This window comes from Mirounga angustirostris, unplaced genomic scaffold (assembly GCF_029215605.1).
Source record: "Mirounga angustirostris isolate CCGP_5_RB_7025 unplaced genomic scaffold, mMirAng1.0.hap1 SCAF_2, whole genome shotgun sequence".
Taxonomy (NCBI): domain Eukaryota; kingdom Metazoa; phylum Chordata; class Mammalia; order Carnivora; family Phocidae; genus Mirounga; species Mirounga angustirostris.
In genome coordinates this window covers 202,882,803-202,899,074 of record NW_026991710.1, presented here as the reverse complement: position 1 = coordinate 202,899,074, position 16,272 = coordinate 202,882,803, and the positions used below count along the sequence as shown (strand labels likewise).

The 16,272-nt window shown below is 39.9% G+C and overlaps 1 protein-coding gene across 2 annotated transcripts in view; it reads right to left on the bottom strand.

Annotated features, from left to right (window-relative positions):
- Window positions 1-16,272, bottom strand: part of LOC123847802 (olfactory receptor 5V1) — a 215,581-nt gene that overhangs the window by 90,315 nt on the left and 108,994 nt on the right. Inside the window, exon 2 of one of the 2 annotated variants that reach the window (XM_064585736.1) lies at window positions 3,247-7,120. The exons of the other annotated variant lie outside the window; for it this stretch is intronic. Within the exon in view, the coding sequence (XP_064441806.1) occupies window positions 6,118-7,041 (924 nt within the window). The 5' untranslated portion in view covers window positions 7,042-7,120 and the 3' untranslated portion in view covers window positions 3,247-6,117. Of the gene's footprint in view, window positions 1-3,246; window positions 7,121-16,272 lie in introns of those variants that run through there. 2 annotated transcript variants of the gene reach the window in all.

The following is a 16,272-nucleotide window of genomic DNA, read 5'->3' as shown; positions in this document are numbered from 1 at the left end:
GACAAACTGTATCTGGAGCTGATGTCTTTGAGAGATCAGACTTGCACTGAGATTCTAAAAACTCTGACGTTGGTAAATCTTCACAAGAACATGTGGAGGGAGCTGTATACAAGCTTATGTCAGATGTGTTCACTGATGGATGCCAGGAACTGTGGCATCTTTTAATTGTATGCAGAAAGATACATGTTTTCCATTTCTAAGAGTTGATGAGGTTTAAAAAATTCTAACCAGATTTATCTTAAAAGTGGAGGTTTGGTGAGATAATACATAAATTCAATGATTCCCTTCTTCTAGATCCCAAACCTTACCCTGTAGGTAAGGAGTAGACTATGGGCTTACTTCAAGGGATTTATGAGCTTGCTTAGGCAAACAACCTAAACTGTTGACTGACTAAATAATATATTTTGCATATTTGTACTATTATCTTTTAAATGTATGTTGTTGTGGCTAATACAAAATTAATTCTTAAAATTCCTGAAAGAAAATAAAAATTAGCAAGATTTTAGTAGGTAATATTATTACACAAATTCATCTGTGTTTCTATATTTCTATACACTAGCAGCAAACAACTGGGAAATCAAATTTAAAGAAGAGAACAATATGTGAAAGCATAGAAACAAACAAGAAAATATTTTGGAATGAATTTCATCAAAAAGACATGAAGGACCTCTATACTGAAGACTACAAAACAGTGCTGAACTATTTAAAAAGCACATGTAAATGGAGAGATAAAACATGCTAATCTGGATCATGTAATCTAAACTGGGATGATGTTGCTCCCAAGGGGGTGAAAATTGGTTCTTGGGGTATAAAAAACTTCTTCGATGTTACAATGACTTGTGTTTCTTCAAAGGCCACAGTTCATAAAGATGTGCAAATATATCTGAGGTATTAAAATTTCATGGGGGTGGGATGATTAGGGGGGAAAATATGAAGAATTCTCCTTAGAGGGACAATTTTAAAAGATTGGGAAACCCTGCTCTACATAAACTCTCTCCAAATTTTTCTATACTTTCAATGCTTATAAAAACCCCAGCAGGCTTTCCAGTAGAAATTGATAAATTGGTTTTAAAATTTATTTGTAGAAATAAAGATACTTAGATAACTAAAACATTCTTGAATAAAGAATATATTTCAGTATTTAAACAACTGTATTTAAAAACTTACTACAAAGCTACAGTAAGCCTGACAGTGTGGGCTTAATAGATGAGTAGATCATGGAACCAAAAATGTAATAAAACCCTATGTGAGAGAGAAAGAGTGGAAATCAGCTTGAAATGATAAAGCAAAAAGCAGCCTTGCCCTTATTCATGCCAGAGGGCAGATACAGATAAAGCAGCTGCAGAGTCAATAGGGCACACAGTAACACTTTGAGGGACTGCTGCTTTCTTCTCAGTAGCACCCTAGATTTACTACATCCATCTACTACTCGGCATACCTAATTGCTAATCTGGGTTGGCCACAGGATAGTACCTAGTCTCCTGTTAATCCCTGCTTCTCCCAAGCCCTCCTCAACAACAGTACCCAATTTAGAACTGAGCCCTGCTTCCTGTAGACCCTGCTCAGATTTCTTCAGATGGAAACCAACCCTTATGGATGATGCTTGCTTCCTTTCTGTTGTCAAGTGTAACATGCAACGGTTACTCTGGAGTTCCCTTCCTCCTTGCAAATCAGTAAATCTGATTCTTTTCAGAATACAGGTTACACCTGGTAGTCTAAGCTCAAACAGAACATAAAACATCTAGATAGAGCAAAATATATGTGCCCAAGTAATTTTGACCAAAGTGTCTAGACAACACAATGTGGAAAGGATAGTCTTTTCAACAAGGTGTGCTGTAAAAACACAACAAAACACAGCTATCTCTCCAGGAAAAAGGAAAAACCTCAACATTACACCAAAAATTAATTCAAGTTGGATCATAGACCTAAATATAAAAGCTACAGGAAAGTATCTTTGTGGATCTATGGAGGGCAAAGATTTCTTAGGGCACAAAAACCAAAAGAACTAACAGTCAAAGGAAAAAAATATAATGATCATTTGTTCTCTCTCTTTTTTTTTTTTATTATGTTAGTCACCATACAGTGCATGATTAGTTTTTGATGTAGTGTTCCATGATTCATTGTTTTCATATAACACCCAGTACTCCAGGCAATATGTGCCCTCCTTAATACTCATCACCTGGCTAACCCATCCCCCCATCCCCCTCCCCTTTAAAACCTACAGTTTGTTTCTCAGAATCCATACTCTCTCATGGTTCATCTTCCCCTCCAATTTCCCCCCCTTCATTTTTCCCTTCCTACTCCTAATGTCCTCCATGCTATTCCTTATGTTCCACAAATAAGTGAAACCATATGATAATTGACTTTCTCTGCTTGATTTATTTCACTTAGCATAATCTCCTCCAGTCCCATCCATACTGATGCAAAAGTTGGGTATTCATTCTTTCTGATGGCTGAGTAATAGTCCATTGTATATATGGACCACATCTTCTTTATCCATTTGTCTGTTGAAAGACATCTCGGCTCTTTCCACAGTTTGGCTATTGTGGACATTGCTGCTATGAACATTGAGGTGCATATGGCCCTTCTTTTCACTACATCTGTGTCTTTGGGGTAAATACCCAGTAGTACAATTGCTGGGTCATAGGGTAGCTCTATTTTTAATTTTTTGAGGAACCCTACTCTGAAAGGTAATGTTTTAACAGGTTGCCAAGAGTCTCCCCCCAAAAAAGTTGATTCCAAATGCCTCCTGAGACTTATTTCATGCCACAGTTGAAAATGGAGGGAGGAGGAATACTCAGCCGGGAAAGAGAAGTAATTCCTGCTATTTGCAACAACAGGGGTAGAACTTGAGGACATAATGCAAGGAAAAAGCCACACAGACAAGTACTGTATGGTGTCATTTATATGTGGAATCTTTAAAAAAAAAAAAAGTCAAACTCAAAAACAGAGTGGAAAAGTGCTTTCCAGGGTTGGGAAGTGGTGGTCAGTAAAAGAAAGAGGGAGTTAAAAGGATATAAACTTTCAGCTCTAAGGTGAATGCGGTCTGAGGATCTAATGTAAAACATGATGGCTATCTAGAGTTGAGAACACTGTATTGTATAATTAAAATTTGTAGGAGAGCAGAACTTAAATATTTTCATCAAGAAAAAAGATAAATATGAGAGGTGATGGATGGATGGATGTGTTAATTAACAGGATGGGAGGGGTCTTTTCATGATGTATACTTGTATCAAATCATCACGATGTACACTTTAAATATCTTACAATTTTATATGCCAATTATACTTCAATAAAGCTGAATTTAAGAGAGAAAATATATATATAATGACCAATTGGAATTCATCAAAAGTAAACATTTTTGCTTTTTAAAAGACAGTATAAAGGAAAATGGAAAGGAATGTTGCAGGATGTAGTAACTGTGGGGAGAATTATTTAGTTTCTAAAGGAGATCAGGTGATAGATAAGACAGGCAGTTCCTAGGAGACTGAATGCACTGACCACAGATCATTGTTGTCAGGTGGAGGTCTCTTTGAAACTGGGAAGGAGTCTGCACACAGCACCACCATGGGAGAGTTAACTCAGAAGTGAGGTGCGGGCAACAGGTGTGGGCTAGGCACTGTGGCAGAGCACAAAGATGAGAACCAGGATGCCAGCCAGGGAGGCATGAGCAGATCTGAGGAGGAGGAGAAACAGCTTCTGGAAGAACTGGGAAGGAAGGAACTAGACCCTGGCCCCTCCTCCGTGAGCCCTTCTCTCTGCCCTACATTGCAAGGAACTTCTTTGCATCTCTCAGCCTCCTTCCTTATCTTTCACATTTTCTCTCCCTTTCCCATATTTCTTTCTTTCTTGGACCACTTTGCTTGCCCACTTCTCTTGTCTTCATGCCTGTTCCTTACATAGTAATAACATAGGAAAAGCAGTACGTTAGTACCTTTGCTTTTAATATGTGTGCTTCCTACTCTCTTTTCTAACTATAGTTACTATGCAACAAACAGTTTCTATTCCCCCCTCCAAACAACCTGTAGTTACCTTTCTGTATATTTTTCTCCAATTCCGTGATCTAATTTTTTTTCAGCAAAGACTTTATTTTTGTATTTTATTTTTTATTATGTTCAGTTAACCAACGTATAATACATCATTAGCTTTTGATGTAGTGTTCAATGATTCATCAGGTGTGTATAACACACAGTGCTCATCACAACACATACCCTCTTACTACCCATCACCCAGCTACCCCATCCTTCAACCCCTCCCTTCTGCAACCCTCAGTTTTTTCCCTGGAGTCCAGAGTCTCTCATGGTTTGTCTCCTTCTCTGATTTCTTCCCATTCAGTTTTCCCTCCCTTCCCCTATGGTCCTCTGCCGTATTCCTTATGTCCCACATACGAGTGAAACCATATGATAATTGTCTTTCTCTGCTTGACTTATTTCACTTAGCATAATACCCTCCAGTTCTATCCGTGTCAATGCAAATGGTAGGTATTCATCCTTTCTGATGGCTGAGTAATATTCCACTGTATATATGAACCACATCTTCTTTATCCAATCCTCTGTTGAAGTACATCTTGGCTCCTTCCACAGTTTGGCTATTGTGGACATTGCTGCTATGAACATTGGGGTGCAGGTCCCCTTCTTTTCAGTACATCTGTATCGTTGGGGTAAATACCCAGTAATGCAATTTCTGGGTCATAAATAGTTCTGTTTTTAATGTCCTGAGATAACTCCATACTGGTTTCCAGAGTGGCTGTACCAGTTTGCATTCCCACCAACAGTGTAAGAGGGTTCCCTTTTCTCCACATCCTTGCCAACATCTGTCTTTTCCTGATTTGTTCATTTTAGCCATTCTGACCAGTGTCAGGTTGTATCTCATTGTGGTTTTGATGTGTGTTTCCCTGATGCCGAGTGATGTGGAGCATTTTTTCATGTGTCTGTTGGTCATTTGTGTGTCTTCTTTGAAGAAGTGTCTGTTTATGTCTTCTGCCCATTTCTTGACTGGGTTATTTGTTTTTTGGGTGCTGAGTTTGAGAAGTTCTTTATAGATCTTGGATACCAGCCCTTTATCTGATATGTCATTTGCAAATATCTTCTCCCATTCCATGGGTTTCCTCTTGGTTTTGTTGACTGTTTCCTTTGCTGTGCAGAAGCTTTTTATCTTGATGAAATTCCAAAAGTTCATGTTTGCTTTTGTTTCCCTTGCCTTTAGAGAGGTGTCTTGAAAGAAGTTGCTGTGGCCAAGGTGGAAGAGGTTGCTGCCTGTGTTCTCCTGTATGATTTTGATGGATTCTTGTCTCACATTGAGGTCTTTCATCCATTTTGAGTTTATCTTTGTTTTAGATAAAGATTTCCTAAATTCTAAATACCCTATAAAATAGTAACATGTCGTGTGGCCTTATTTCTAGAAACATTCTTTCAGGATATTCCATTTTTTGGACACAGTAAGGAATATAAGCTGGGATTGAGAAACTATGGCTGTCTTCCTTCCAACATGAAGATAAATTGTCATTGACCCATGCAACTGGGGAAAAAACTAACCTTAATTGTCAGCAGAACCAGAGATAAAACATTGTTTCATCTTGATTCACATAGCTCTGTCAAAAGCAGTGTAATGTGAACTCAATGCATTGATTATGATGCTTTCTTAAGAAGAACCTAATAAAGAAAAGCCAAAAGCATGACTTAAGTAGTAAGAAGAGGAATATAATAAACATATATGAGGAGCATTAGGATAAGGGCTTTCACATTCCTCAACATATAAGTGGTAATACACAAAGGAAGGAAAGTACTAGAAGGTAATGACCATCAAGCACATATTGCATGAAAGAGTGGCACCATATTTTGAATGAAGGATTCAGGAATGGACAGTATTCTAAGAAGAAAATTACCTAAAAACAGCAACATCCATGTCTCTTGCACAGGACTAACTAAACTAAAGCTCAAGAATATGTACACTTAGACTTGAGTGTGTCAACTGTTCACTATCTGTCCCAACACTGCAATCAACCTGTAAGTTTAGTGTCACTGCCAACAGTTGGCTAGTGAAAAGTTAATTTCTGATATAAGAATATTGGTTACAGATGAGTGAAAGTTACATATCAAAAGAGGGAATTGGCATCTGTCACCTTCTCCCCATGGCCTTCACAGCCCCTTTGATGTCTTTATTCCTCAGTGTGTAAATTACAGGGTTTAGCATGGGGGTAACAACACTGTACAATACGGAGATTAGTCTGTCTTTCTCCAGTGAGTAAGATGAGATGGGCCGCACATATGTGAAGATGGTGCTGCCGTAGTAGAGAAGGACAATGAACAGGTGTGAAGCACAGGTTGAAAAGGTCTTTTGCCTCCCCTCTGAGGACTGGATCCTCAAGATGGTAGAGATAATAGAGAGGTAGGAAAGGACGATGCCCAGGAAAGGAGCCCACCCAATGAAGATCCCAATGGAGAGCAATGCCAACTCATTTACAGAAGTGTCCCCACAAGACAACAGCAGCAAAGGGGGGATGTCACAGAAGAAATAAGGAATCTGGTTGTTGCCACAGAAGGGCAGGCGGAAGGTAAGTGCTGTGTGCACGACTGAGTTGAAGAAACCCCCAGTCCAGCATGAGGCGGCTAACCGGCCATACAGGGCCCTGTTCATAATCACTGAGTACCTGAGGGGTTTGCAGATTGCAATGTAACGGTCATATGCCATGGCTGCCAGGAGGAGACACTCTGACCCTACAAAGAAAATGAAGGCAAAAATTTGAGCCACACATCCTCCATAAGAAATGCTCTTCTTCTCTGATAGGAGATGCACCATCATCTGGGGGACATTGGTGGTGGTGTAGCAGATGTCAAGAAAGGCCAAATTCCTCAGAAAATAGTACATGGGAGTACGTAGATGTGGATTAGCCATGGTCACCAAGATAATGAAGAGATTTCCTCCCAGAGTACAGATATAAGTCATAAGGAATACTGTGAAGAGTAGAACTTGCAAATCATTTAGGTTGGAGAATCCCAAGATGATGAATTCAAACAGAGCTGTTTGATTCTTTCCTTCCATGATGTTACCCACTTCCCTTTGGGGGATTAGGCAAAGAGAAACTCAGATTACAATAATCCTATGCTGCGGTAGCAATGGTCTGCAAAACAAGGGAACAAGTGTTACAGAGGACAGTCATTACCGTGCACATCAGATTCCAACCCAGAAGAGCAGCATCCTCCAGAGCTCATACCTACCACCGAACACAGACATAAGTGATCCAGTGTTTCACTTGTAAATAAAATCTCAAAAATACACAATACAGACAGTATTTAATTAGAAAAAAAATCACAAGAGGGCACCGTACACCCTACGAGTTCCGTATTAATAATGGCTGGGTCAGTTCCACCTGCAATCATCCTGGTGACATGTGAACACGAGTTGCAGAACACAGAATGTGCAAGAATCTCTGAGCAAAAACCCTTAATGTCTCCACCAAAGAAAGAAAACATCCACTAATGATTTGGTGTATGTCCTTCTAATCAGTTTTCCATGCATAAATATTTAAAAGTAGGTTCAGAGAGTACACATTCTAACCTGTTTTTTCCTCAAGCACCATATTGTGATAAATTCTCATGGCCATAAATATTCTCCTAAAACATGATGTTTGGGTTATATACAAGTCTTCATAAGAATACAGCAAACTTTTAATATCTTCCTTATTAGTGGATATTTGTATTTTTTTAATTTAATTTGTTATGATAAGCTTCAGTAATAAGCATACTGAATTAGAAACCCCAAATTTCAGGTTAAGTTACTTGTATTTTAATAAACTTTTCAGGAGACTCATCCCAATAAATTAGAGACCCAGTGCTCTGGAAGCTTGAAAAGCCATTTGGCTAATGCAGGATTCCATGTCTGTGTACAGTCACCACAGGTGCCGTGTGGAGGAGGACTCTCACAACTTTGGAGCACTTTCTATCCAGATTCTCACTAACTCCTTCCCCTTTCATAAGTCCCCAAGATAAGTAATTGAGTAATGCTGCCATTCCAATTTCTAGATGAAAACACTGAGTCTCAATGAAATAAATGTCTGGCAGAGTTATGTAGCCACTGGGTGAAAAAAATACATATAGTTTTATCTCTCCCAAACTGATAGACTTTCAATTGGGTGTCTAAAAATTTAATTTCCCTTAACTGATGACAATATAATGCTCTATAAAAATATTTTAATATGATTTATATTCATACCATTGGATTATTTTAGTTTCAAACTTTTAATGACTGGTATTTCTATTAATGGCAATATGCTATGTCTGTACCATCTTGATAGTTCAATCTGTTACTAAACATCCAGTCTTTTACTTGAATATGTTTATTTGAATAATTGATTCCCAGGATAGTTGTTATTTCCTGGCCGGATGTAAATTAATTTGAATGTTCGTGTTTGTGTCATTAAAGAATACTGTTCTAGACTTTAAGTTGGTTAATAAAAATGCTTGATAAAATTAAAATGGTTATACAAAGGATCCCTTAGTTCAAAATGCTCAAGTTCTAATCCAAGAAGAATGAATTGTGCAGTTTGATATCTGAAGCAAATTATAGGAGCTAAAGAGAGAACTAAAACTTTTTAGAAATGAAGGTAAGTACTGGGCCTTTACTCAAACAGCACTTCTTTGACTCTCTGCCCTGTGCCCATGTGTGTGTCTGAACCTTAAATTCAGAAGGGTGAGAGAACACGCCAGATAAAGGTTCAGATTCCCTTAGTGTATATTTCACATTACTAGGAGCAAATGAATTCTCCAGGACAACTATATTTCCATCAAAAGAATCCCCAAACCCTGGTCATTCCTAAACTCTGCTTACACTTTTACCTTTTTAACCCTTCCTCCTACTTCTGAGGATAAATTAGACCAATCCACTAAGCTAACTCATCCTGCTCATTTTTTTTAAGATTTTATTTATTTATTTGACAGAGAGAGACACAGCAAGAGAGGGAACACAAGCAGGGGGAGTGGGAGAGGGAGAAGCAGGCCTCCCGTGGAGCAGGGAGCCCGAGGTGGAGCTCGATCCCAGGACCCTGGGATCGTGACCTGAGCTGAACACAGACGCTTAATGACTGAGCCACTCAGGCGCTCCCATCCTGCTCATTTTATTCAATCATATTTCGAGAAACTTCTCTTTGCTGGGCACGTTGGTTTGTGCTAAAAATAAAATGATGAACAAAGCAGAATTTGACTGTACATTCAGGAGAATGCACATTGGGGGTTATAAATTTACCAAATGCTTTTTTTAATATAATAAAAACTGTAATAATTGCTTTAAAAGAAGGCAACATAGGGCTCACCCTGTTTTGGAGAAGTCATCAAAAGCTTCCCTCAGAAAATGTGAATTGAAATCTCAAGCATGGACAGAGGTTAAGTAGGTGAAGGTGAGTTAGGTGTGAAGAACCTTCACACTAAGAAGAGCAGGTACAGGTTCTGGAGGCTGGAGGAAGCATGAGGCTAGGAAGCCCAGGAGGCTGGGATGAAGGGGAAAGACAGGAGGTGCTTTGGTGGAGTTGGAGTCATTGGGAATCTAAGAGCAGCAGGACGATATTTCTGGGACCTGAGTTGTCCATGTTCTAGAAAGGCCCTTCTGGCCACTGTATGGACAATGGAATGGAAGGCATAGCAATGGACAGAACAAGCCACCAAGTTCATCCAAACATGGGGGTGATGGCATTTCAGATGAGCATTGTAAGCATTGAGTCAGAGGAAATGGAGGCAGTGGAGGGATAGATAGTAGGAGACACAGTTTTTACAGTCTTAGTAGGAGGTGGGAAGAGGGTGGATTAGGAATAATAATCATAACTGACATACATGGAGTGACCAACCATTCTACAAGCCTTAAAGTAGCCCATTCTCTCACCAAAACACATAAACCTATGAAATAGCATATCACACCCATATTGCAATAAACATTTTTAAAAATAACCTTCAGAGAGATTAAATAATTTGCCTAAAATTACACAGCTATGACATGGTGACACCAAGTTCTACATTTCAGTTTGCAACCTTGATGATATGCTGTGCTGACCTAGGTCCCTGGTTTTAGCAACTACATGGTTAACACGATGAGTCATGAAAACAGGAAAAGCTGGAAGGGGCCTAGCTCCAGGAGGAGATGATGGGTTCAGGGCTAGCCATGTTATTTTTGAGGCATCTTTGAGATATCCGAGAAAAGACATCATATAAACATTTGGTATTTGGACCTGAGAGGAGAGATCATCCTAGAGCTGCAAGTTCATAACACATCAGTGTTGAAATAGTTTGTTTCATGGAGCCCTGTGCTGGCAGCCACACCTCCTTCCTCAGGGTCTCCCACACCTTCACTTTCTCCCAGGGATCTCCTCATGCTGTGGCCTTGTCTACTGGGCCCCCAGTCTTGGCTGCCCCGCAATCATCCTGCTCACGTCCACCACACCTTCCCTGTGTTCCCGTTACTCATGAGCTGCTATGCACTGGTTGGGTGACACTGCACTCCTGCTGACCACTGTCTGCCTTCAAATTAGAGTATCTTTTCCTTTGTTTTTCAGGATCATTTCTATCCACTCAACCTGGCTGTCTTTCTTCCTCTCCCCATTTCTATCTGTCAATCTTCATTGTTTCAAATCTCAGCTTCAATGACACTGTTTCCTTCAAATGAAACTTAAGTTTCTTCCTTCTTGGAAACTGCAGACCTCCACTCCACCACTCAACACACAAGTATTTGTGCAATTTATATCACCCATTTGACCATAATCCTTGAGGATACTTGTCCTGCTTACTCATTTATTTCCTAATAGTTATCTGGGGGACACAATGGTTTAACTTTCTGTAATTGATTGCTACTGTTTGAACGTCAGGCACTCTGGCAGAATTTCCAAGGAAAAAAAGAGAGAGAGAGAGCTCCTTCCCTTCCTCACATATTCAGAATTCTGTATCACTTAGAAAAAAGGCTTCATATCTACCATATTATCTTACTCTCATACAATCATGAGTTACGGTTTCAAAAACTAAAAGTGACAGAAGATACCTGACTCTTTTAAGCTCACACAGTTAACAGAATAGAAAAACAATTATACTATCTCCAAATCTGGAACAATGTCCCCCAGGTGGTACTCAAGTCATGATCCACAGGTGACAGCTGCCCCTCCTACAGAAGAGACTAAGGGCTGTGAGTCACCATGTGAAGCACAGATAATTCACAGAGTTACATGAAAATGGCTTCTTCCTCTCTTATCCAAGACCATGAAATCTCATATAATATAAGAAAAAAAAGTTTCCAGGGATTCACAGCATAGGAAGATCTCGAGGATGGCCACGAAGGACCCATAAAGAATTGTTCTCAGAAAACTCAGGGGCACCTGGGTGACTCAGTTGGTTAAGCATGTGCCTTCAGCTCAGGTCATGATCCCAGAGTCCTGGGATGGAGCCCCACATTGGGATCCTTGCTCAGCAGGGAACCTGCTTCTCCCCTGCCTGCCATTCCTCCTGCTTGTGCTTGCTCTGTGTGTGTGTGTGTGTGTGTGAGATAAGTAAATGAATAAATCTTTTAAAAAAAAAGAAAGAAAGAAAAAAAATTCATGAGAAAGCATGCTTTCCAGGCTCTCAGTCCTGACTTCCTGCTTTGTTCTAAGGGACTCGAGGCCTCTTTATTAGAGAGAATTCTCAAAAAAGGCACCTTAGAAATGCAGAATGTTTAAATTGCAAGGATCTCTAAAGTACATTATCCAATCCCTTACTCATAACTGAAATCCCATAGAAAACACATAAACTGAATGAGCACAGCAAGAGCTCCATAAATAAAAACTAGCATGCAGTTGTACCAGGTCAATGTGAGAGACAGCTTCCCATGATAAAGTCACACAATATGTGTTTCTGATGTTCTCCACAATGCAGGGTATTCTAGTCTCTTCTCTTTTTTGCAGAATAAAGACATTACTTTTTATTTAATAAAGAATCAGCAAACCAGCAGATGGACATTCTGAGTGATATCAAATTACCAGAAACAAAGGAAGCACCACGCTTACACATATTCAGCCTATTCCACCCAAAGCACAGACTTTGATTACTCCCTCCCCAGGGTCATCATGTTAGAAGTTAGTTGGACAATTAGATAGTCAGAGCCAGGGTCCCCAGCAAGCAGAGACCCATAACAGCTAAGACCACAGTAGCATTCTGTCTAGCAGCTTCTGCAGAAGTGACTTTTGCAAAAGATCCTGAGACAAAACAATTAACCATAAAACATTTGTCACTATCACTAGTTAAGACCTAACTCTCCAGATGTCAGCCCAAAAAGACCATGAGCACTCAATATTAACCTGATAGGTAGACGTGCATGATCAAAACCCTGATCGTCATGCCTTAGCAGCCAATCTGCAAGAGGCCCACACTCTGGTTGCTTAAAATAGTTCCACAAAAGAGCTTATAACAACCCCTAGATTTAAATGCCAAAATGGCAACCCTCTGGGGTCCCTTCCTTCTCCAGAAGCCTTGTACTATGGCTCAATAAATTTTGCTTTGCTGCCCACCACTCTTCACCTGCTCTATCTCTTCATTCTTCCAAGTGGTGTGCCCAAGAACCTCAGGTACTAAAGGAATAGAAATCCTGTAACAATCATACTCCCCTTTCCACCCATCTCTCTCACAGAGCAAGGCAGGGAAAAGTCTATCTCCAAGAGAAGTGGAGCTCTAGCTGCGCAATTAGAAAATACTTACACATCTGTGATTGAAACTATGCCAGAGGAGCAGAGATTACCATTCAGACTCTTAGAACCTGATGTGGGACTGCTTTTATGAGCACAAGGAAGTGGCAGATAATAATGGCCCCTGGAGACTCTGCATGAGGAGTCTCTACCTGAGTGCCTCCTCAATCCCTGGAGGCCAGTGCATGGATTGGAGTGGGCACCAGGATGACCCTCGATGCAGATGATTCCCATGTCCTGCAGGGCTGTTTCCAGGGCTTTGGAGACACACCTCTGGGACATCGGGCACAGGTCCTGAGACTCGCTCCCAGGTTCCTGCCTCAGCTCCTGAGCATCTGGCCGTCCTCTAGCAGCTCTAGTACCATTGTAGCTCTGCTTCAGGGAGTCTCATGAGGAGTCAGAACTGCTCCTCTTGGCCCACAGCTGACCACTGAGAAACATCTTGCACCCTTTCCCGACCATCAGAGGGGATGCAGTTCAGTAGTTTCTTGTTGCTTTGCCACAGCTGGTATATCAGTCCTTAGACTCTAAAATTCCCTGCATATGATCAAACTCTCTCACTGGATCTCTTTCTCTCTGCTGACTTAAGGAGAAGCATCCTCATTTCCTTCTAGAGCTGGGGAAGCTTATATAGCACACCAATCTCACCAAGGAAAGTTCATGCACAGATTAACTCTTCAGCCACTGAATGAGTTAATTAAATATCCACTTCTTTGCAGGTTATGAATAAGTTGGTGATCTAGGATCTTGCTTTTGGTAAATTTGCTAGTTGGCTTTGAGATCTCAGCTGAAACAGAGACATATATCTTAACATACCGTAAGACAAACAGTATATTGATGTGGGGTGCTAAAAAGCTTTTCAATAAAATTGATTGATTCACAGAAATATCTGGAGACCCCTTCTCCTTTTACCATGAGTGTTCTCCCTCCCAATCCACAAGTTATGACCTTAAGCCATTTTCAAAACAATTTAGTTCCTAATGCAACAATGATGACATTATAATTTCATCATTCTGTCATCTGTCCCATCATTATGTATCAGAAAAGTTATCACTCTAGGAAGCTAAAGATAATGCTAAGATTCTTAGGACAATCACCTGGCCTGGACGTACCTTCAGTCAGAGCGGACTTCTCTGACAGCACAGTAAAGCTAGCACAAAGCAAAAATAGCTGTTACAAATTGTAAGTTACACAAAATTGATCTTCAAAATTCTACTATTTTCCCCAGTTGCACCTATGCAATGCACAGCATGCAAGGTTCCTGTGCTTCACAATTTCCTATACTGCTTGGCATTATCTAGCTTCCCAATCTTCACAGCTCTGGTGTAGGTGACATAGTGGGTCGGTATTGTTTTAATTTTATTTTATTATGTTATGTTAATCACTGTACAATACATTATTAGTTTTTGATGTGGTGATCCACGATTCATTGTTTTCTTATAACACCCAGTGCTCCTTGCAGTATGTGCCCTCCTTAATACCCATCACTAAGCTAACCCATCCCCCCACGACCCTCCCCTCTAAAACCTGCAGTTTGTTTCTCAGGGCCCATAGTCTCTCATGGTTCATCTCTCCCTCCGTTTTACCCCCTTCATTTTTCCCTTTCTTCTCCTAATGTCCTCCATACTATTCCTTATGTTCCACAAATAAGTGAAACCATATAATAACTCACTTTCTCTGCTTGACTTATTTCACTTAACATAATCTCCTCCAGTCCCATCCATGTTGATGTAAAAGTTGGGTATTCATTCTTTCTGATGACTGAGTAATAGTCCATTGTATATATGGACCACATCTTCTTTATCCATTCATCTGTTGAAGAGCATCTCGGCTCTTTCTACACTTTGGCTATTGCAGACATTGGTGTTATGAACCTTGGGGTGCATATGGCCCTTCTTTTCACTACATCTGTGTCTTTGGGGTAAATACCCAGGAGTGAAATTGCTAGGTCATTGGGTAGCTCTATTTTTAATTTTTTGAGGCACCTCCACACTGTTTTCCAAAGTGGCTGTACCAACTTGCATTCCCACCACAGTGTAAGAGGGTTCCCCTTTCTCCACAACCTCTCCAACATTTGTTGTTCCCTGTACATCTTTGCAATTCTAACTGGTGTAAGGTGGTATCTCAGTGTGGTTTTGATTTGCATTTCCCTGATGGCTAATGATGATGAATATTTTTTCATGTGTCTGTTAACCATTTGTATGTCTTCTTTGGAGAAGTTCATGCCTTCTGCCCATTTTTTGATTTGATTATTTGTTTTTTGGGTGTTGAGTTTGAGAAGTTCTTTATAGATCTTGGATACCAGCCCTTTATCTCTAGTGTCATTTGAAATATCTTCTCCCATTCTGTGGGTTGCCTCTTTGTTTTGTTGACTGTTTCCTTTGCTGTGCAGAAGCTTTTTATCTTGATGAAGTCCCAAAACTTCATTTTTGCTTTTGTTTCACTAGCTTTTGGAGATGTATCTTGAAGGAAGTTGCTGTGGGCGATGTCAAAGAGGTTACTGCCTATGTTCTCCTCTAGAATTTTGATGGATTCCTGTCTCACATTGAGGTCTTTCATCCACTTTGAGTTTATCTTTCTGAATGGTGTTAGAGAATGGTCGAATTTCATTCTTCTGTGTGTGGCTGTCCAATTTTCCCAGCACTATTTATAGAAGAGACTGTATTTTTTCCATTGCATATTTTTCTTGCTTTGTCGAAGATTAGTTGACCGTAGAGTTGAGGGTCCATATCCGGGCTTTCTATTCTGTTCCATTGGTAGATATGTCTGTTTTAGTGCCAGTACCATGCTGTCTTGCTGATCACAGCTTTGTAATATAGCTTGAAATCAGGCAATGTGATGCCCCCAACTTTTTCTTTTTCAACATTTCCTTGGCGATTCGGGGTCTTTTCTGATTCCATACAGATTTTAGGATTGTTTGTTCCAGGACTTTGAAAAATGTCATCGGAATTTTGATCGGGATGTCATTGAAGGTATAGATTGCTCTGGGTAGCATAGACATTTTAACAATGTTTATTCTTCCGATCCATGAGCATGTAATGTTTTTTCATCTTTTTGTGTCTTCTTAAACTTCTTTCATGAGTGTTCTGTAGTTCTTAGAGTATAGATCCTTTACCTCTTTGGTTAGGTTTATTCCGAGGTATCTTATGGTTTTTGGTGCTATTGTAAATGGCATCATTTCTTTAATTTCTCTTTCTACAATTACATTGTTAATGTATAAGAAAGCAACTGATTTCTGTGCATTGATTTTGTATCCTGTCACATTACTGAATTGCTGGATGAGTTCTAGTAATTTGGGGGTGGAGTCTTTTGGATTTTCCACATAAAGTATCATGTCATCTGTGAAGAGAGAGAGTTTGACTTCTTCTTTGCCAATTTGAATACCTTTTATTTCTTTTTGTTGTCTGATTGCTGTTGCTAGGACTTCTGGTAGTATGTTGAACAATAGTGGTGAGAGTGGGCATCCTTGACATGTTCCTGATCTTAAGGGAAAGACTCTCAGCTTTTCCCCATTGAGGATGATATTCACTGTGGGTTTTTCATAGATGGATTTTATGAACTTGAGGATTGTTCCCTCCATCCCT